The sequence below is a fragment of the Antedon bifida genome, chromosome 7 (assembly GCF_963402885.1).
Source record: "Antedon bifida chromosome 7, ecAntBifi1.1, whole genome shotgun sequence".
In the NCBI taxonomy this organism is placed as follows: Eukaryota; Metazoa; Echinodermata; class Crinoidea; order Comatulida; family Antedonidae; genus Antedon; species Antedon bifida.
The window spans coordinates 24,172,495-24,196,994 of record NC_136232.1 but is presented as its reverse complement, the minus strand read 5'-3'; the positions used below and the strand labels follow the sequence as shown (position 1 = coordinate 24,196,994).

The window sequence follows — 24,500 nt, the reverse complement described above, 5'->3', positions numbered from 1 at the left end:
TCGTAAAAAGAAAATAACCTCTAGAGAAAGTGTTAATAATTCTAGTAAAAGAGATAACACATCGCAAAAACTACGACATGACTACGAAGATATACCAAATGATCGTAATCAGTTAAACGCAAACATTATGTACGTACGCAAAAACGAAGAAACGCAAGAATTACCATCAAAGAAAATGTCATTACCGCATGAATATGAGGAGATTAAACCTGATCAAGCACGATTTGTTGAGAATTCAGGACAAAATTCCATAACTGAGAAATTAAACGATCAAATTCATGAGTACGCTGTGTTGAATAGAGAGAACGACGAACATTTCCAAGGTACTGTAAACATGACTGAGCACAAAGAACGCTGCAATGTCCAAATTATTAACGACTACGAAAGTTTGTGTATGGAAAACAAAACACAAGAGAGTGATTTAGGTTACATAAATGAAGGAAAGCATGAATATGCAGTTTTGAATGCAGAAATTGAAAACAAAGAAGAAAGTCTAACCAGTGAATATAAGAAACCAGATGTTCAAGAAATGAAGGAAGAATACTTATGGTGTAAGAATGAAGTTTACGAGTCATGTGAGGACCTTCAGATTACCAACAATAAAACTTAAATACTTAATATACTGAGGGGTTGAGGGTTAGGGGTTGGGATTGAAGGTGGTTAATTACAAGTTTTTACGTTCAGCCAACATTTTAACCATTTGCTTATACTATATAATATTCTATACTATCTAGATTATTAATTTCATTATGTAAAATATTTTACTGTATGACATATGGATTATGTAACTTATTAAAATTCACACAGTATTTGTTCAACTTAACAGACTGATATTTTTAATCTTGTACTAAATTGAATAAAGAATAATATACAACTTCAAATCTCTGTCTGTCATTTTTATTTTCCAGAAAAAGTTGTTATAATTGAATGCATGATGATGAAATCATGCATAGCAATTAATTACTGAAATTTGTGTAACAATGAGTGCACATATTTTCAACATGGGCTTCTTTTCAAGGATTAATGCAGTAACTACATTTTATTCATGCTTGTTTATACAATAGTTTATGTAATAATTCAGCAAGCTTTCTTTGGTAATCATGCAATAAAGACTGTTTATTGTATGAACTTCTACCTTAAGCTTTGTCTACACTATCAAACTAGTTTGACCAAAACAAATTTGATATGCCCAAATATGGTAGTGATAACCCCAAATATGATAGTAATATGACATCATCATGTCTATATTTTGGCACATCATCACATTTGTTTTGTTTGATAATGTAGACAGAGCTTTACATAAAACTAAAAATCATGTTTTTTTAAAAGTAAATATGCAGTTACTGCAGTAGAATAATATTGACACGATCCTTTTACGAGACTGTAATTGTCACATACTGACCAATGAGAAATAATAAAATGTTTTGAAATGATGCATATGTAATACTTTAAGTTTCAATATTAGAAATAGTACAAAAGGTCATTTATAATAAATTTTCAATGTACAGTAGTGGTATATTCCTCACACAGAAGACTCAGACACTGGCTTGAAAAGTATTACTTTTTACTAGAATTTTTGTTTTGATCAAGATTTTTGTACAAGGTACAACACAAGATGGATTGTGTTATTTTCTTCATGATTTTATTGACTTTATTGTCTTGTGTTACTAAGCCACCATCAACAGTGACTGTCTATCCAGGTCAGAATGTTTCACTACCTTGTGTTCTTGAGAATTTAATTACAAAACATCACATAGTAGAATGGAGTTATTGGAAAAGTATGTTTGAAGCTGCAGGGATTATTTCTAATGATAGAAATCTTTTGGTAACCAGTATTGAAAACATTGCTGAATGTTACTCAATTCTAGGTAATGGAATGAATTTCACACTTTTTATCAAAATATCAGGCTTAATAGATTTTGGACCATCTTCTACTAGTATTACAACGAAGTATATATGTTCTGTGTTTGACCCAAGCGATAAAGTTGTCCCTGTCGAAACAGCAACTTCAACTGTTATTATACAGAAACATACATTTAGTTCTCCTTTGTGTGGAGACATCAAGACAACAGTTATCATTGGAGAAACATTATCATTAGGATGTTTCCCACCAGTAACATATTATGATGTAACAACAACTTTAACAGTGAACAAACAAGTGTTACCTATTAATAATTGGTTAACCAATGCTTACAAGTTGACTGTAACAAAGGAATACCATAATGCAGTGTTTATATGCGAATCAACAAGAAAAGAAACAAATGAGACCAGAAGTTGCTCTGTAGGCCCACTCACTGTCAACTACAAACCAGAGATTAACATCACACAAATATCACCACTGGAATACATATGTACAGCAGAGGCTAGACCACCTGTTAATGAAACAAACTGGATTGTGGAGCCTAAAATTTCTCAGGAAAATTTTGAAATATTAATAAATAACACATTAATATTTACTGAGCAGTTAAAAGCTAACTCTGTTATTGAATGCTGGGCAGAAAATTCTGTTGGAAAAACAACAGAAATATTTAAAATAGTCAACTTGAATGATGAAAATAAGGAAATTAAGGAAAATACCAATAGCATCTTCATTACTATTGTTATTATCAGTGCTGTTTTTATTGTTGTAACTATGCTTTGTATCATCCGCAAGTCCAAAATAAAAAAATCAGCAATTACAATTGATGTTAGCGATGTTGCTAGCCAGTCAAGCACAGAAGTAAATGCCTATGCAGCATGTGAAACTATACAATTAAACAACATAGGTCAGAGTTCAGGGGTCATGACAGATAATTTGACACATATTGATCAAAGAGATGCAGCTTACAGAACTATTCATAGCTTAGGTCAGAGTTCAAGGGTCACAATTAATGATGCATGCAAAACAACAATGGAAACAGTATGTGGTGTAGCTAATGGTGAAGATTACACAAAGTACATTTCTGAACAGTTTCACATAGGTCAAAGGTCAGATATGACTGACAGCATAGCGTATGTTAATAACGTTGACAGTGAAACAAGTAAAACACAGGAAGCCGTATATGACCAACCTTATGCTAAAGTTGTGAAGAACAAAATCGATAAATATGATATTCCTGAGTTGGTTGCACCTACTAGAGTTTACGCTAACAATTATTGTGTTAGAAAACAGCATGCTAGACAATCTTCTTCTGTGAGTCTTCAAAGCAAAGGTCAGAGTTTAAAGGTCATACCTGATAACATAGCTTACATAAATTCCAATTTGATGAGAAATTCTATACCTAACAGATTTTATGTTAACAATCCTTGTGATAGAAAACAACGCTTTAAACAACCTTCTTCTGAAAATAGCCAATGCAAAGGTCAGAGTTTAAAGGTCATACCAGATAATGTAGCTTATATAAATTCCAATTTGATGAGAAATTCTACACCTAACAGAGTTTATGTTAACAATCCTTGTGATAGAAAACAACACTTTAAACAACCTTCTTCTGAAAATAGCCAAAGCAAAGGTCAGAGTTCAGAGGTCATACCAGATAACATACCACACATGAACACAAGTGATTGACAAATACAGGAAACTTTATATGACGAACCTTATGTTGAAGTTAATAAAGACAAAGAAAATTGCAATAGACACCAAACAGAAAGTATGGGAAACACGTCACCTTCAGACAGAGCTTTAGGTCAACCATAAGGTCAAAAGTGAAGAAAAGTGATAGACAAACAAATGCAGTTTGAGGATTTGCAGTTGCTACCATGTTTGTTATAGCAATTTACTATATATATTCTCATAATTATTGCTATTAATCAAACTAATAGAGAAAACAACAACAATTAAAATTATATTTTTAGAATTTATTTTATATTATTTTATAAAATTATCAGTGGACTCTTTATTTTATTTACAAGATTAAATAAATTATATTTATTCACACTTGAAAGAACAAAAATAGAATAAACTATAAACCAACAAAAAATGGTTTAAAAATTTGATCACCTGATGGTAACCAATCAGTTCATGATACATAATTAGCAAATGAATATTCATTTATTTTAGTACTTATTAAAGATTAAACAAAACATAATTTTCCAATAGAACATCACTTCCTACGGTGGTTTAAACTCGGAATTTTCTGTAGAATTGTTTGAGAGATGAAGATTAACAACATGGATCGTACTGTTTACTTCCTGATAGTATTTGCTTTAACATCTTTTTTTGTTGAGCTAATTGCTGCTGTGACATCATCAACAACACTGTTGGTCTCTCCAGGTCAGAGTGTGGCACTGCCATGCTTATGTACAGGTAATAGTCTAGATGATGACAACAAAGTTACATGGAATTATTATCGAAGTGCTAAGGAGAAAATTACTATTTCAAAAGACAGAAACGTGTTGTCAACAAGTATTGTTGTTGAAAGTTACTCAAGTGACTCAATTACAGTTGGTGAAAGCTGTGCAATTGTAGGTGATGGAAAGAATTTCACGCTTTGTTTCAAAATACCAAGTTTAATAGATTATGGTTTATCTATTATTATCAAAATATTTAATACATGTTCTGTATTTACATCAAGCACAGCAACTGTAGAAGAAATAACTTTCTATGTAACCATACAGAAACCAACATATATTCCTTCAATGTGTTCGGAAAAGACTTCAACGGTTGTTGTTGGAGAAACATTATCATTAGGCTGTTACCCCCCAGCGACAGATTATGTTACGACAAATTTAACATTGAACAAACACGTATTACCAACCACAAATTCTCAAGCTTACAACTTCACTGTAACAAAAGAACATCATGATGCAGAGTTTGTATGTGAATCAAGAAATAAAGGAAAAACTGAGATAATATGCACTGTAGGCCCGCTCATTGTCAACTACAAACCAGAGATTAACATTAACATCACACAAGTGAATCCACTAGCATTCCACTGTACTGCAGAGGCTAGACCAACCGTTAATCAGACAAACTGGATTGTGGAGCCTGAAATTCTTCAGGAAAATGTTAAGATATTAAATGATATATTATTCTTCCCTGAAGAATTAGATAATGATGCTTTTATAGAATGCTGGGCAGAAAATACAGTTGGAAAAACAAAAGAAAGGTTTTACGTTTCAAAGTTTAACAATGATCCAGATTGTTACATTGTCATCATCATTATTATAATCATTGTCATAATTGTTTTTGGCATTGTTATTATTGTAATCTACTACCGCAAGTGTAAGAGAAACCAAACACAGAAAATTGACAATGATGATACCGGGAATGATACCGTTGTTGTGGAGAGGATAGGCAGACAGGACAATGGATACCAAGTACCAGAAGACCATGTCAAACAAAATTATCAACAGTTACAAAAAACGAATATTAAACATGATGAAATGGCTGCAGGTTATGAACAAATTACACTGACTGACAAAGGTCAGAGTTCAAGAGTTATGTCAGATACTTTGGCATACATGACCACTTTTGATGGTAGAGTTACATGGCAACAGGAAACTGTATATGATGAACCTTACATTGAAATTATTGATGATACAAAACAAACCTGCTGAAAATCGGAACTGGTGAACTTTACATTGATAACATGTTAACATTTCATAGTAGAGTGAAAATAACTCTTTAACAGCATTTATATCAAACATTTTTAACCTCCAGATAAAGAAATTAGAAATGCTGAATATTATTGTATCACATTCTTGACGTCAAACCTTTAAAATATCACTTACTATTTTGTAAATAAGCATTTTGATTCTTTGCAGTTCTTGTTCTTATTCTTTACTAAATAAATGCTTCAGCTTTTGTAATATAATAAATTATTAAAAATAATAACTATGACATAATATAGGTACAAATACTTAAATTGCATGTAAATTGTAAATAATTCTATCTTTTTTCTTTTAGATTAAAATATTGCAATACTTTTTAAGGAATTACAAAAATATTAAACTTTTCCAGAAACATTTTTTAATTTTGTTAATATTAAAAATTAACAATTTGTCTTTAAAAAACTTGTTATATTGCATACGGTAATAGTCACAAACAGGAAAATTGTAAATAATTCTATACTTTTGGAAAAAAGGTGTTATATTGAAAATTACAGTCTAACAACACACCTTTTTCCACATCATCATATATTGTATCCTATTGTACAACATACAATTACAACCATTCCTATTAAACAGGAAACCATTAACAAACTGATCATGAACCAAATCATGATTTTCTTTCTTTTATATATTTACCTGTATACGAACTGTATAAACTATAGCTTAATAATTTTGTTTCATAAAAATATTCTAAACCTTATTTTAAAAAAAGCATGGGATTTCGACATGAAATAATTATATTTATCACAGTTTTATGACGTGTACTGTCACAGAATATGAAATATAACATAAAAAAATAAATAAATACACTAATATATTTTGCAAATATTTTGCTTTAGTTTGGTTTCCATCTGTTTTTTTTTTAAATAGACAATAAGTTTGTTTACCTTTACAGAAAAAATTAACCCTAGCGTCTACACTAGCAAACTTGAGAAAACTCTGATGCTGAGCTCTGGAGATCAAAGGATTTATCTGTGGCTGCAACACGATCAGTTCCAAGCCCCATCAGCAGGCACTGCGCTCCCCCGAGAATATGTACATAACAGTACTGTTAGTATTTGTCGCAGCCAGACATAAGATCAAAGGACAGTTCCTATCTTGGCAAGGTGAGCTCAGTGTTTTGCATGTGTATTGATATGGGTTTGTTTAGTCAAATCTTTTTTTTTATGTACTTCTTCATCGTCTATATGGATAGACTTTATATTTTACTTTTTGTCTTTTTTATGTTGGTGCTCGTAAAGGAACATTTTATAATTTTTTTTCCCAATTGAATGATTCCAGCTAAAATATAGTTATGACACGCCATACATGCCAAAATGGTTTTCTTTTAAATCACCATCTACCTAAAGTCTATATACCCTGTAGACTTTTTAGACTACTGTACTTTATTGTGTACATGGGTTAGCCAGGCTTTATTCACTAACATATTTTTTTGAGGGAAAAACCGGCAGTAGGCTGTCTTGTGATTTTTAAGGTTGTAAGTACCAATTACAATGAGGTTGACGTCTGTTCTATAGCTGCAAGTTAAAATTTGTTGGTAAAAAAATTGTATATGATCTGCAGATACCGTACCAACCAATCAGTGCATGATACATAATTATCAAATGAATATTCAATAGTTTTAGTAAGGAACTTGTTGAAAATTCAACACAGTATCGTTTTGTCCAATAGTGTACACTTCCTTGTACATACTGTACACACTGGTTTAAAAATATTAATATTTTTTCTTTTACTTGGATTTTTTTTAGCCGAATACAGTATCTAATCAAGATGGATTGTGATAATGTTTACTTCTTGGTTGTATTGACTTTATTGTCTTTATCTTCATTTGCTGTTGAGTTCAATTCTAAGCCACCATCAAATGTGACTGTCTTTCCAGGTCAGAATGTATCATTGTCTTGTGTTTTTAGGAATTTAATTCCAAATCACCACATAGTGGAATGGAGTTATTGGCCAAGTTACGAGTATAAGGAGATTATTTCAAATGACAGAAATATTTTGTTACCAAGTATTGATAAAATTGCTGAAAGTTACTCAATTCTAGGAGATGGAATGAATTTCACACTTTTTATCAAAATATCAAGATTAATAGATTTCAAATCATCTTCTAGTATTAACACTTATAGATGTTCCGTGTTTGACCCAAACAATGAAGGTGTCCCTGTTGAAACATCAACTTCAACTGTTATTATACAACCAATATTTAGAGATCCAGTTTGTTTAAAAATTAAAAAAACTGTTGTCATTGGAGAAACATTATCATTAGGATGTTACTCACGAGAGACAGATTATGACGTTAAAATAATTTTAAAAGTGAACAAACAAGTTTTACACACTATTCGTTATAATGAGCTAATTGCTTACAACTTGACTGTGACAAAAGAGTACCATGATGCAGTGTTTGTATGTGAGTCAAAAAGAAAAGAAACAAATGAGACAAGAAGTTGCTCTGTAGGCCCACTCACTGTCAACTATAAACCAGAGATTAACATCACACAAATATCACCAACAGCATTCCACTGTACTGCAGAGGCTAGACCACCTGTTAATGAAACAGTCTGGATTATAGAATCTAGTGTTCCAAAAGATCACTTTACTATTTTAAATGGGATTTTGATATTTACTGAATTGCCAAAAGTTGTTTTTGAAATAACATGTGAAGCAGAAAATCTTGTGGGAGAAGATTCCAAGTCAATGATCATTCCATTGTTGAAAAATATTGATGAAGAAAAAATAAGAATTTACTTGATCATATTATGCGTTGTTATAACTATTAACATCCTTTTTGCAATTGTACTTTGCTACCGTAAATATAAAAAGAAACAAAATAATAAAAATACGGATGATGATGATATCACTGAAAGGCAGGAAAGACAAGATGAAGATGAATATCAAATACCTGACAAAAGTACCAGTCAACATTACCAATCATTAAAATTAGAAAAAGTTGCTACTAATAACGATACTACTTATGAACTACTTTCACAATTGACAAAGGGCAGAGTGCAAGGGTCATGCCAGATATATACATGAGCTCTATTGATGGCGGACAAAAGATAGAAACTGTGTATGATACAGCTTACGCTGAATGTGCTGTTAACAGAGAAGATGGCACAAAACATGAAGTCATTCCTGATAAGAATGTAGAAAAGACATCTGGTGAAGTTTATGTGAATAATCCACGTGTAAGGAAACAACCTAAAGGACCTGAATGTGATGAACAACATATAGAAATTGTTGCTGACAAACAAGACATCACAAAACATGCTGATGTTGAAAACACTTCCCCATCCAGTGCTGTTTATGTCAATAATCCGCGTGTTCGAAAACAGCCATCTACAAACATTCAGAAATAGTGAAAATGGCCATTATTGGACACCCCACCCCATTGACAGCTGTTTCTTGAGCTCCTAAACAGGGTTGTTATAATTGCTTTTATACTGGCATTAGTTAATTGATAATATCTATTTTAAGTAGAAAGAAAGGCATGCTCTAAAAAAAACCTGTTGTTACTTAGTAGAATATCTTGTTAAAACTACATTTAAATAAAAATACTGCTACTGTTAATACTTTCCACACTAGTAAATCAGAATAATTATAATAGAAAGTATAACATTAAATAAAAATAATCAAGTAATAAAATGCTGTAAATATGCATATTAATATTCTCAGATGCTTTTGATGTTCATTAGAATAATAAATTAATAAATTATTAATTTACTATTCATTGATAATTATACTTTATAAAGTTTTTAATGGAGTGAGTGCAGAATCTGTTTGGGCTTTAGCCTATTCTCATTCCTGGTTCTTTTTACGTTGATGACCGAATAAATATTATTATTCTTATTATAATCCTTATAATGTTTTCAACCCTTATAACAGTAACCATGTGATGCCATTTGGACCAATCATGTTCTTTTATCTACAAAGGCTATGTAATATTACTATATATCACTAGAATAAGTGCAACAAGTAATTTTGCTGTAAACTAATTTGTTATATTTAATAAATAAAAAGTTTGCACAGTATATCATGAATGAGCATTTTATTATATAAACTTGTCTGTGTCTTACAAAACAATAAAAAAGATTTTGTTTGTGTATAAAAGTGAGTATAGCTGATGTACGACAGCATTCCTTCCTTCCTGTATGACCAACATTTAAAAACTTTGAACAAAATACAGACATGTCAACCACAGAGTTCGAACAATTTAAGTAAGTTATCAAACAAACAAAAATTAGAAATTTACACACAAAACATTGGAGAAAAGTATGATAAAATAGGGTGAAAATCATATTAGATTGGAAGAATTATCGATTTGTTGTTGACTCAAAATATTGCATGCTTTGTAATATTACCGTCGTGAGGTGGTTTCCCGATTAATCGTACGATCAAAACGGTACTGGGTATGATCAACTAGCGTTCGTGTTCCCACCTAATCATCCATTCATAGAAGTACTGATGAAGATATCAATCTGTGGCGACAATAGAATGGACCGGAGACCTGGCTATCTTTGACTTAAATAATAGAAAGTTTTGAAAAATTGTGTTAGGGTAGAAATGTACGTAGGCTAGTATGATGTGTATGTTTATTGAACGAAATTAAAATTGAAAAAGCCAGCAAACATGAGATCTTATTCACACAAAAGTAATCACTATGCTGATATTAAATAATTTGAACAAGGTAACATTTATAAAAGATTGAGATATAGAGGGCACTATAATAAACATGTCTAAAAGGTACATATACAAATACAAATAGATTTTTCTCTATACATTGGCCTTTATAAAATGATGATTGTTATAATATTTCTTGGAAACTTGCTTAATAATAATGAGTATACAGTACTAATAATAATACTTATTTATAGAGGTTAAATTAGAATATATATATAAGAATACTATGAATATTGAATAAATAACCTTTGGTCAACATGAAAAAAAAGAGAATGGAAGAATAACATTTTTTCAGAACTAAATTTTATTTAAATTAAATTTAATATCACTTTGGTCCAATATTGTACTCTCTGCACTTCTTTGTGACACTACTATCCACAGAATTTTAAATGTATTTTAATATCTTATGCTTTTTTTAAGTACATTTATTTCTATCTATGACTGAACATAATGCTGGTTAATGATTGGATGATATAACTTGTAGGAACTTATAATAGAACATTACAAAGGAACTTATTAAATATCTAATACCATATTGGTTCAAGGATATATCTTACACTTCCTTGTAATATTATCAAGTGATTTAACATTAATCAACACAAATTAGAGAAATAAATGATTTCTATTTCTAATGAATTTAACTTTCATTTGCTAAAAAAATAATTTTTTTTGTTCTTAAAATGTATGAAATGTCTCATGACATACTGTATGTAACAAAATGTAATATTTTTAGTTTTTTTTATACTTTTTAAAATTATTTATATGTTTAAAATGTTTACTATTATACGCTGTATGCTGCTGACACAAATGTGTTATGGTCTGTCAAATAAATTACTGTTGCATGAAAAATAAACACTAAAATTGCTTTCTAATGTTACACAATATCTACACTATTCCATATTATTGATAATGAAAATACCAGAAAAACTCTCACGGTTGACTGCGTTTGATCACTTTCAGACCAATCATGTGCACAACACTGGGTTATTAGGTGAATGCAACACTTTCATTGGTACAAGGAACTAGATGCTAAATTAAATATAGAAAATGTATTCTATATTATTTTACAACATTTTATTGTTTATTCTATAAATATTAATTTTGCAATTTTCTACATTAAAGTTCAAGTTATTTCACGGAGACCCAGATCTACACAGAGTTGTTTTTACGTAGGGCTTTGCAATTTGATACAACATGACTGGCCCGATGACTGGATATTGTGATAATACTTACTTCTTGCTTGCACTGACTTTAGTAATGTTTTCATCGTCACTTGCTGATGTTGAGTTCAATTCTAAGCCACCATCAAATGTGACTGTCTATCCAGGTCAGAATGTATCATTGTCTTGTGTTTTTAGGAATTTAATTCCAAATCACCACATAGTGGAATGGAGTTATTGGCCAAGTTACGAGTATAAGGAGAATATTTCACATGACAGAAATATTTTGTTACCAAGTATTTATAACATTGCTGAAAGTTACACAATTCTAGGTGATGGAATGAATTTCACACTTTTTATCAAAACACCAGGTTCAGTAGATTTTGGATCATCTTCTAGTATAATTAGCAATGATTACAGATGTTCCGTGTTTGACCCAAGCGATGAAGGTGTCCCTGTTGAAACATCAACTTCAACTGTTATTATACAACCAATATTTAGAGATCCAGTTTGTTTAGAAATTAAAAAAACTGTTGTCATTGGAGAAACATTATCATTAGGATGTTACTCACCAGAGACATATTATGACGTTAAAACAATTTTAAAAGTGAACAAACAAGTTTTACATACTAATTATTATGTTGGGACCTTCAATGTTTACAACTTGACTGTAACAAAAGAAGACCATAATGCAGTGTTTGTATGTGAATCAAGAAAAAAAGAAACAAATGAGACCAGAAGTTGCTCTGTTGGCCCACTCACTGTCAACTACAAACCAGAGATTAACATCACACAGATATCACAACTGGAATTCCACTGTACTGTAGAGGCTAGACCTTCTGTTAATGAAACAGTCTGGATTATGGAAGACAGCAATACCTTAAATGACAGTATTAACATTTCAAATAATGTATTAACATTCAGTGAACCACCTGAAGTTGATCAGATGACAAGTGTAACATGCAAAGGACAAAATGTTGTCGGGACGGCAACAAAAACATTAAGTATTCAAAAGAAATGTCAATTTGTTGAACCGGTTTGTAACTCTCAATATGTTATAAATGTAAATACAACAACATTGGAATGTACTACTAATTGTAAACCTACAATCATCATAACAACGCCAGAAATAAAACAAATCATAACCACCAATTATGACGGATTATACATTGGACACAATATTAATGTAACAAAGGGTGAACACAATGCAACATTTATTTGTAGTTCAAGGAAGAACATTTGTAGCACGATTCCAATACGTGAGATAATGACAACCGTTCCTGTAACACGCAGCAGCGCAGATATTAATCAATACACGCAGTTTGGTATACAAGAACTAATAACCACTGTAAATAACATGTTAATTGAAAAGGAGGATGAAAAACAAGATAATAATGGTAACTGGATGAATATAATAATTTTGGTTATTGCAGTAAGTTTAGTATGCTTTTTTATCATTATTCTTATAATACTTGTTTGTTTATATACACAAAAACAAAAGAAAGTTAAATCAAAAAATGAAACTACGGCCAAACCTTCACAACAGGAAGACAAGAAGGAGGATTCAATGGTTTTAAACTATGCAATGGGAAACATGGACAAGTATCAGGAAACAGAAAATGAAATATACGTAGATGGAAATGAGGTCGATATTAATCAGTCAATCGGAGCAAACAAACTTGAAGATTTGGATAGATATATAGAAAATGAGAATGAAATATACGTAGATGGAAATGAGGTCAATATTAATCAGCCAATCGGAGCGAACAAATTTGAAGATTTGGATCGATATATAGAAAATGAGAATGAAATATACATAGATGGAAATGAGGTCGATATTAATCGTCCAATCGGAGCAAAGAAATTTGGAGATTTGGAAGGATATATAGAAAATGAGAATGAGATATACATAGATGGAAATGAGTTCGATATTAATCAACCAACCAAATAAAACATATTTGATAATTTGGATGGATAAACAGAAAATAAAGGAATATAAAACATTTTAAAGAAGTAAAGATTGAAACACACTAAATCTAATTATTTCCTATTGATGAAAAAATGTAAATAAATAATTTTCCATTTATCTTCCCGTTCCCACCTTACAACCGTGCTATTTCCCCGTTGTAGAGTATCTTCATACTGTGACCACGTTCCCGGAGAGAAGCCTTGTTGATTTTTCGACAACTGTGAACATGCACCAGAGTCTGCTAATCCTAACCAGAAAGGAACTATGTTCAAAGAATAAATCAAAAAATTAAAGTATTAGGGATAAAATATTGTTTATTATTGTTGATATTTACCAAATTTGTAAACTGGACTACAGCGATGAAATCGGTCAAGTGACTTGCCCATAGCACCACCGTACCGTGTTATTATACTGCCACCAACTTCAAAGAAAGCACTCTCAGAACAATGGACAATACATTTACTAAAGAGCATTTAAAATATCACTAAAAGGCAAAAAAATGGTTTCAGCTTGCAATATCCAAATCAACTCTATGACAGTCGACTAAAATTTGCAGGAAATTGCAAAAGACAGAAAGAAAGTATGGTGTCCGACTTAGTTCCCTGGAGAACAACTCAAGTTAAGAAGATGGGAACCCCTATGGTGACATATGTTGACCAGCTTTAAGAAGACACAGGCTATACAACCAGAGATCTAGAGACCAGTATGCAAAATTGTAACATAAAAACATCAGATGACAAGTGAGTGCATGAATATGTCATCACAGCATTCAAATTCTTTAAACAGTATATATATAAACTATGAAAATTTATGTTTTAGAGTTTTAATATAATGCAAAAATACCATAGTTCATAATGTTACCAAAACTAAAAAATTTTCTTATGATTGACAGATTTTAATAAGATCCCGACCAATCAGTGTGCACAATACATGGTTATGAAATTAATATGAAACTAGGAACTAGATAATAGATGTATTATTGTATTGAAACTAGTACAGTATTCCACAATTCCTGCTACTCTTGCAAGTTTGAAAAATTGTTGGAAAATAGAGATCTTTATGGTTTGAATTTTCTACGTTATCAAAAGTTGGTATTCAATATGACTGGAGATTGTGATAATCTTTGCTTGTTAATTGTGATGACTTTATTATCTTCATCTTCACTTGCTGATGTTGAGTTTGTTACTAAGCCACCATCAAATGTGACAGTCTATCCAGGTCAGAATGTTTCACTGCCTTGTGTTTTTAATAACTTAACAAATGACTATGTAGTTAAATGGAATTATCAAACAGATAATAAAGTAGGTTTTGTTTCAACTGACAGACTCATCTCAAACAATATCAATGAAAACTTTGGCAAACATTTATCAATCGTTGGTGGTGAAATGAACTTTACTCTACTCTTAGAAATACTGGATCACAGTTCATTAGATTTTGGAACATCAACTAATATTACAACAATATATTGGTGTTCACTTTTCAAAAATAACCAAGGATATACAGCAACAGCAGATTCAAATGTCATAATACAGAGGTGGACATTTGATGCTCCAACATGCAAAGAAATTAATACAACTGTTGTCAATGGAGATACAATATCATTAGGATGTTTGCCACAATCAACAGATCCAGATATTACAACAAATTTGAAGGTAAACTGTAGAGTTGTATCTCCTAATATTTCTCATTCTCATGAGTTCATTACCTACAACTTGACTGTAACAAAGGAGTACCATAATGCAGTGTTTGTATGTGATTCAAGAAGAAAGGAAACAAATGAGACCAGAAGTTGCTCTGATGGCCCACTCACTGTCAACTATAAACCAGAGATTAACATCACACAAGTATCACCACTGGAATACCACTGTACTGCAGAGGCTAGACCACCTGTTAATGAAATTAACTGGAATGTGGAGCCTAAAATTGCTAGAAAACATTTCAATATTTCGAAAGATTTATTAACATTCACTAAACAATTGAAAGTTGATGCTGTTATAAAATGTTGGGCAGAAAATACAGTTGGAAAAACCAAAGAAAAATGTATCATTTATTCTAACTTTACTAGTCAGAATCAAGATACTCCAAATGAAAACGATAGTAACATGATAATTATTATCATTATGGCCAGTTTTGCATTTTTTATGGTTAATATTTTTGTTATTGTCCTCATGATTCTCTGTTTTTACCGTCAAAAGCGTTTAAAAAAAGAAAAGAAAAAGAAGAAGAAAAAAATTTCTCAGCCTAATAAATCAAAAACCAGCAAACTCGTTTACGATTATGCCACAGTCACTGAAATCGAGTTAGAAGATTATCAGGAAGTGGAGAATGAATTGTACGTTGGCAGCGATATTGTTATCAATGCAGAAAGTAAAACAGAAAATGAAAATCTAAACCAATTTGAAGGTCAGAGACAGGAGATTGTCAATGTACTATATGATGAGCCAACTACAAGTCGCAAAGAAGACGCGATAAATAGTGGAAGGAATGAAAAGGGACATATTTATTCCAAAGCAAATAAGATATTATAAAGAAGAGTATCAGGAAACAGAGAACAAATTGTACGTTGGTGGCGATAGTTAGCAATAGTGAAAGAAACAAAGACAATAGAACCCAACTTCAGGGTCAGAGACTGATTGACAATGTACTGTATGATGAGCCAACTACAAGCTGTAAAGAAGAGGAGATGAATAATGGAAAACAAGGAGTAAATATTATTTATTCCAAAGTAAATAAACAAGATTATAAAGAATGTGAAAATGAAATATATCAAGGTTCTGATATATTGTCAAAGTAAAATATTAATTAGCATAAGATGAGAACTAAAGGTCGTTGCAGAAACATTGTATAAATGATTTAGAATATTATGTAGCCTTTTTTACTTTTTAAACATTTTATACTTTGTATTTTTAAATGTTCTGTATGTACTGTACATATACTGCTTCTCCTTCAGGAGGTTTTTACAAATAAATAAAATAGATAAATATATAACAGACAAATATCATTGCATTTTCCATTGTTAAACAAATATATAATTACATTGTGTGTAACATTATAAAAGTTTCTCTTTTATCTTTAATTTTATTATCACTATTTGCATTATATTATTATTCAGCCAATTTTAGCCTAAATATTGTTTAATGGAAATAACCTGAATATTATGATATATAATGTTTCCTTCTACACTCACTTGAGCATGGGGCCGAGCCCAATGAAAATTTGAGTTTGTGGTGGTATATATTATTGGTTTGTAAATTGAAAATTTCTGGGGGCTTATCTCCAGGTTGGGCTTACACATGGATCTATATGGTACTTATTATTAATATCTAATTTGTGCAAAATAATTGTGTAGGCAACACATTGTTCAGGATTTGTTCTCAGTGTTAACAACTTTACACCAAAATAGTAAAATGTGAAGTGTCTTGATTAGACAGATTGTTACTTGTGGCAGTCATTACACTTGCTATTAGCAGTTCTTGGAAAAACGTCAACAAATAAGAATAAATTATATTGTTTAACAAAATTAAGTATATTTTTTCAACAACAATTCAGTATTATTTCATTTGTATTATTTTCCAGCATTTAACAGTTAGTAGTCACTTCCTTTGAATGTTTATTTAATCCACAAACAAGCACACTCCTATGCAATTAAAATCAAACACTGTACTTAATACCGGAATTAGAATTTCAAAACTTACTGAGAACAAATTCCTTTTTAGTATGAAAACAAAACACACTGTTTTTGTCATGTTTTTTGAAAGGTAATAATTGTTATTGTGTTAACATTTTTTTCTTGAAATATACATAATCTGTTAATCATCAAAGATAGATTTTAAGTCATTTTTTAATGTATTTGTCTTTAAAAACAGGTTTGATTGCTAGTATCAAGTTCCATATGTTTAATAGAATGCTGTTTTTTGTAAACAATTTGATGTCCATAATGGAGATATAAAAACAAATGTTGAATATAAGAAATGGGAGAAATTATTTCCCTTATTTAAGCAGTGCATATTGCAAGAAATATATATTACATTTTGTGGGGTGGCAATTGACAAATAATAATAATAAAAACTTATTTATACTCTTCATATTATTATTTTCATTTGAACTTCAATAAATTAAATTTAATAAAATTTAATTAATTTAACTTTAATAAAAGGATTAAATGTTTCAATCCTTATTTGGTCCACATTTTCAAATTATCAGAAAATACATACTATTCCATGAACCCACCATAGGTACACACATAAAATTGCATGGTTGAATGGTTTAAGCTCTCAGCCAATCAGAGTAAAGTTGTATTTTTTTTACAATATAAGGAAGTGTATATTCAAAAATCATAAAGGTGCACTCAGGTATGTTATTGTAACACTATTAGACAGAATACAGTAAACACCGCAACAGGAATAACGTCAGTTTCACATTCTGAGAAAGTTTCAGCTTGAAGTTATTATTAAGTATCCAGTACAGGAGCCCGGAGGAACCTCTTGAATGTTTTAGAAGAACAACTCCACCAGTATTTTGATTCAGATACAGTTTATCAAGTTTTTTTTAAAGGCTTCAACATCTGATTTACAATTTTTAATTTCCAACAAAAAGTTATGTTTAAATATATTGTTTGCTTCCTGGTGTTGTGGATTTCATTGGTTTCACAGATATTTTGTAATGTTGAGTTTGTTACTAAGCCACCATCAAATGTGACTGTCTATCCAGGTCAGAATGTTTCACTGTCTTGTGCTTTTGAGAATTTAATTTCAAAACATCACAAGGTAGAATGGACTTATTGGCAGAGTCAATTAGATACTCCAGATATTATTTCAAATGACAGAAATCTTTTGTTAACAAGTATTGATAACATTTCTGAAAGTTACTCAATTCTAGGTGATGGCATGAATTTCACACTTTTTATCAAAATACCAAGTTTAATAGATTTTAAATCATCTTCTAGTATTGCCACTTCATACAGATGTTCTGTGTTTGAGCCAAGCAAAGATGTCCCTGTTGCAACAGCTACTTCAACTGTCATTATACAACGAATATTTAGAGATCCAGTTTGTTTAAAAATAAAAAAAACTGTTGTCATTGGAGAAACATTATCATTAGGATGTTGCTCACCAGAGACATATTATGACGTTAAAACAATTTTAAAAGTGTACAAACAAGTTTTACATACTAATTATTATGTTGGGACCTTCAATGTTTACAACTTGACTGTAACAAAAGAGTTCCATGATGCAGTGTTTGTATGTGAATCAAGAAGAAAAGAAACAAATGAGACCAGAAGTTGCTCTGAAGGCCCAATCACTGTCAATTACAAACCAGAGATTACCATCACACAAATATCACCACTGGAATACATCTGTACAGCAGAGGCTAGACCACCTGTTAATCAGACAGTCTGGATTATAGAGCCCAACCTTCCTCAGGAAAATTATGAGATATCTAATAATACACTAATATTGACTGAAAAGTTAAAGGCTGATTCAGTTATAAAATGCTGGGCAGAAAATTCAGTTGGACCAACAACAAAAAGTTTCTACTTTGATCAAATAAATGATAAAAATGAAGAAACAGGAAAAAAAAATAATATTTTCCTTATTATTGTTGCAGTCAGTGTTGGAATTGTTGTTGTAATAATTATACTAATGATGATCTATTTTTTAAGAAAAAAAAAATTGCATCGAGAAAACAAAACAACAAAACAAGGTGCGTCACAAAATAAAATAAAAAGCAAAGGTAAAGAAGAACTTGTTTACGATTACGCTACGATAGACATCACAGATCAGGAAACCGAGAACAGTAATATAAGCAGTAATAAAAGAAACAATGGGCCTTCTAACGAACTTAAGGATAAGAAAAAGAAACAACACACATATTCTGAAGTGGACGAAGTGGAAAGTGATAACATACATGTTTATTCTGAAGTAAACAAACCAGATTATAAGGAGTGTGAAAATGAGATATATGAGGGTCCGACCGGAGGGGCTGACTCAAAAGAGGGAAGGGCTGACTCAAAAGAGGGAGGGGCCAACTCAAAAGAGGGAGGGGCACAAGATAACGTAGATGTTTATTCTAAAGTGAACAAACCAGATTACAAAGAATGTGAAAATGAGATATATCAAGGTCCTAAAATGTAAAAACAGAAACTAAAATGTAATGATGACCTTTTTATTTACTTTCATCTTAATAATTTGTTGTTTTTACACTTGGTAAATATTATAATTATTTTAAATGAACGTATTGAGGCTGTAAGTGTATATAAAATTTAAAATAACCCACATTATCAATTTAATTAATTCATACTTTTAAACATGCATAATTCATTATTATATTATTTTTATCATTGCAAATATGAATTTATTTTTTATCTATAAAAGTTTGATTGTCATATAAATCATAATTGTTAAACCAAATTATAGTAAAAACCGTTAAAAATGTATATTTCCAAATATAATCTAAATTTGCATTAACTTCAATATTTGATAAAATGATATTTGTAATTTTGAGAGTTTTAGAGAAAATTTAATGTAAGTATGTGTTAATGTCACTTTTTCTGTTAATTATTTTATTTTTTTCTGTCATCAGAGAAGTCTTCTAATTTTGATCCCTGAAAAAGTTCGTATCGTTATACTTTAAATTGATTTGTAAATTGCTTTATTTTGACTGTTTCAAAATAAATGTAAATAAAATAATCATAATAATTCAAATGTATTATATGGCATTTTCACAATTTATGATATCACTTTTTTTGTATTCTTATTAAACTACTTTCATGTTTTCATTTTAAAAATATTTATTCAGTAATGGTACAATTTTGTCAATATTGTAACTGTTCTTGTAGCCGTCTTCTTCTGAAGACACATGGCCGTCATTGATGGATACTTAGTATCAGTTGATTTCACTGCTGGTGTACTCTAGATCTACATTTATACCATGCTATACACTTTTATATTAAATTTTTATTTTATATTACTGTATGTAGTTGTAGCAATGTACAGATATAATTTGCTTGATAGTTTAGGGTGTTTCAATATCTAGATTGGGTTGGGTTTGAAGTGAGCAATTAAAAAAACTCACAAAAGCCACACAAAACAATGTTTGGTTAATGTTGGCATTTCTCCAAAATGCATTTTACATTAAAATATACGTATGCTTCTATGCATAAAAAAAACAAACCACTTCCTTTCCTGACGAATTCAAAGAATAACAAAATAAAAACATGTAGTTTATTGCTTCATACCATAATAGGATATTAAAAATATTATAATTTTTAACATATTCTTTTTACAAGTGTGTATTAGTTAGAAATGTAAGGTTTGCGGTACTATTGCAAGTAATACCTTATATGGAATTAAAGTTGAGAATTTCTGGCCGTTTTTTTTTTACTACTGTCAGCTTTTCCAATACCGGATACCTTTGAACTGGACTAATATGTCTGGCTTTCCAGAAATTCAGATTGCATTTTAAAGTGCAAAAAAAAAAGATTTGACACTTTTTGGCCCTCTAAAAATTCGGATCTTGGGAATGTTTTCTGATTTTCAGAGAATCCAGTATTGGGAGAGTCGACTATACGTTTTTGGCTTAAGAATGTATAACTACTTATATAGTACTTAAATATTTTATCATTACTACAGAACAAACAGTTGTATAAGTGCAACAACCGAAATGCATGTTCAAACAGAAAACCTTACTTTATATTTTTGAATATCTTTTGAAAAATAATTTGTACAGCTTTTTGAATATTACCTTCATCATTATAAAAAAAAAGAAAACGAAATAAAAATCTTTTTGCAATTTTCAATGAATCTGTTTTGATTACTGATTTGAGGCAAATGTCGTCTAATACTACTGTATACAAACATTTTTGTTTTCATTTTGACTGACAGACAGACTGACTAGAATCCTTGCCTGACAGAAGTACTGTATTAAGTATCATAATTCAGTCATGGTAATATCAAGCACCATTATTTTGAAAATACTCCACACTCAACAAGACTTTCTTTGACAAAAACTATTTTGACAAAAGTCGTATACAATATAAATATACATATATTTATTATTAGAGACAGAGCATATGTGGATACATACTGTACTCCTATTAATCAAAATACCAAATATGGTCAATCTGTGTAAAAAAAAAACAGGAAAAAGGAAAAAAAATCTAAACAATCTAGCACCTACAGTACCATACATTTTAAATTTTAAGCTCTGTCTACACTATCAAACTTTATGTGACAAAAAAATGTTATGTGATGGACATGATGTCATATCACTACCATTTTTGGGCATCACCACCATATTTGGCACATCATACTTTTTTTGTCAAACTAGTTTGATAGTGTAGACAGAGCTTTGTGTTAGAATTTGTAATTTTTATATACAGCACCCTTGAACATAATATATTATCAACTAAAAAAAGCAAAACCTTTCGTACCCTAATAAACAATCATTGTTTAAATATGTTCACAAGCATTGAATTTGGAACAATGGTAATGTTGTGCTTGTGGACAAATAGTTGGCTCTCTTGGATTTTGGATTATAGTATTACATTATACTACACTAAATTAGAAAACTAAAATAAATGAGATATTTAACCACAAAAAGGATATTTTTTTATTATTTTATTTCTAAAAACACAAGGTGCCACCAGCTGTGGCAACAAGACAAAAACAAACAAAAAATGGTTCTCAACAAGTAACCAAAAAAAACACAGGATACATTTTCAATAATGGTCTAGCTATAAGATACTCACCTTCAAAAGTAGATGTCACAGGTCCGAATCATCTAGACATTTTTTTCATGTAGCTGGATCTATAATTTAGTTATATGAATAATAATATACAGTACTATGGAGCGAACCAAATTTTGCAAATAAATATTCAGCACTAACCTTTCTTAGTCTTCCCTTATTCCACATCTTCACAAATTTTTTGAAATAATACCGAGACTTGGAGGAACTCAACTCATCAAAATAAATGCTTTTCTGAAAATATAAAGAGAACACGACTTGCAATCAACTTTTAAAAATAAGGCGCACTTGGGCCGGTTTACAATGTCCAATTTTCTGGACAGTTCCCTTTTTTGGACAGTTCACTTTTTTTGACAATTTATTTTTTTGGACAGTTCAATTTTCTGGACAATTTATTTTTTTTTGACAGACCACTTTTTAGGACAATCCCTTTTCTGGAAAGTTCAATTTTCTCTAAAGTCTACTTTTCTGGACAGTCTACTTTTCTGGACAGTCTACTTTTCTGAACAGTTCACTTTTCTGGACAGTCCACTTTTCAGGACAGATACCTCAGGAGTCGGAATGAAAATTTCAGCTATTTACTCTTGTATTGGAAAATAATTTTAAAAAATGTATTCATATTTTCATTCATTCATTTACATTTTGGTGATGAGAAAAAACCAATGAGAGATATACGCTGTTAATCATTTTCCTGTCTTCTGGGAGTCTAGTTTTGAGGTAACTGTAATTGGTAAATTGGCTTATTTTAGTGTAGACTACTACCAATATATGTTAAAACTTGTTATACAATAAAATACCTCCTCTTTTAGCCAGATTCGAAATTCAGTACTCTTTAAATAATAGTCATCTTTAGATATCTTATCTGAAAAACAACAACAAAATTAAAATTATTATTATCATTTATTCAGGAAAATAAGGCACATCTACTTTTTTTTCTAAACTTTTATAATAAAGACTAAAATGTAATATTAATGACATTAATGTCATTGTACAACATTACAAAAATATATATTTTTTAAATTACTAATGTACTTACTTGATTTTTTCAATTTTTCCTTCTTTGCAACTTTCTTTTTTTCTTGTTTTATTCTTTTCTTCATTGTTGAATCCAACCTTTGTTTTTTCATTGGAGTTATACCAGAATCAGAAGCTTGAATTGAAGAACAATATATAATTAAACTTTTCAGACCTTTCCGTATTCTGTATCTAGGTACCACAAAAATATTTGTTAAGTAAGGAATCATGTCAAAATTATTCTGCTACAATTACTGCAGTAACTACAATGTTTTGCTGTAATAATGCATTAATTTTGTTTGTTTCTATGTAAAGTAGAATTATTATGTATGTATGTAGTATGTATTATAGGCAATTCCAAACGGTAATGGATTGTTTTAACTGTCGCTTGTCATTGGTCAACTCGCCTTTTCAAGTCAGTTGTACTGCTGTAGTGCAGTTTTTAAAGCTATGATGTAGCGTCCTATAGACATAGTGGAAACTGAGCTTTAGTCTGCCATCAGCATATGATGTGCGTAGTGGTTACACTTTCATATAGATTAAAGACCATTAGATATATTTAGTTAAAAAACATACTCCAATGATGTTTAAATTTCTAACAAATACTTTTTCCGGGTCCCTGTTTGATTATTTAATATTCAATTATTATTTTGTTACCTGATTCAGAATCTGATGAATCCTCGTCACCACTGCTTGTTTCTTCAGCTTGTTCATATTTTCTGAAAAAAATACTCAAATTCAATTTATTTAAAGCACACACATCAGAGAATGGAACGATTTTTACTGAGCCTCAGCCTACAATGAAGAATATACTGGCTGGGATGGATGGGAACAACAGTCAACAAAAACTGCATGCCATAATATTCTATAATAATATTAATGAAAGAGATAGACATACAGTAGTGAAAGTAAGGACAAGATTCAAGTATCCTACTACTACTTAGGCCTCCTCTCCTCCTAGAGCTGGCTAAGCTTATTAATATTATTATACAGTAGGCCTAGCAGTAATAGGGTATACCCTACCGGGTAATACTGGGCTCTACCGGGCGAAGATTAGCACACCCAGTAGTAGGCCCTAGGCTAGGCCTAGCTAGGCTAGGCTAGCAAGACTCGACCGGAGACGCAATGATTGATTCATTTTTAGCCTTCCAGCCTAAAAAGGACCAGTTTCAGCCTAATAATACTACAGTTTTAAACCTGTTTTATTAGGCTTTATTACTTACTTATCTCTTTTCCCCATAGTTTAACCTTATTAACTCTAAACACAACAAATTCAAAAATGTTGGTTTCGCGCTACCTAGCCTGCATGACGGAAAAACGACGAAATCCATATTTATAAAGT

The 24,500-nt window shown here is 30.7% G+C and overlaps 2 protein-coding genes across 4 annotated transcripts in view; both read right to left on the bottom strand.

The window, feature by feature from the left end:
• The window catches only part of LOC144848788 (uncharacterized), a 33,126-nt gene extending 8,646 nt beyond the window's left edge, over positions 1 to 24,480 (bottom strand). For all 3 annotated transcript variants that reach the window (XR_013613922.1, XR_013613923.1, XM_078705721.1), the window contains exons 1-5: positions 24,382 to 24,480; positions 23,816 to 23,877; positions 23,181 to 23,294; positions 22,942 to 23,006; positions 22,286 to 22,378 (exon numbers count right to left, since the gene is read on the bottom strand). Coding sequence is in view for 1 of the 3 variants with exons in the window: in XM_078705721.1 (XP_078561847.1) it covers positions 22,286 to 22,378; positions 22,942 to 23,006; positions 23,181 to 23,294; positions 23,816 to 23,877; positions 24,382 to 24,398 (351 nt within the window). In the remaining 2 variants the exon portion in view is untranslated. The remainder of the gene's footprint in view (positions 1 to 22,285; positions 22,379 to 22,941; positions 23,007 to 23,180; positions 23,295 to 23,815; positions 23,878 to 24,381) is intronic.
• The window catches only part of LOC144848768 (neuronal acetylcholine receptor subunit alpha-10-like), a 171,125-nt gene that overhangs the window by 37,031 nt on the left and 109,594 nt on the right, over positions 1 to 24,500 (bottom strand). The gene's annotated exons all lie outside the window — the stretch shown is intronic.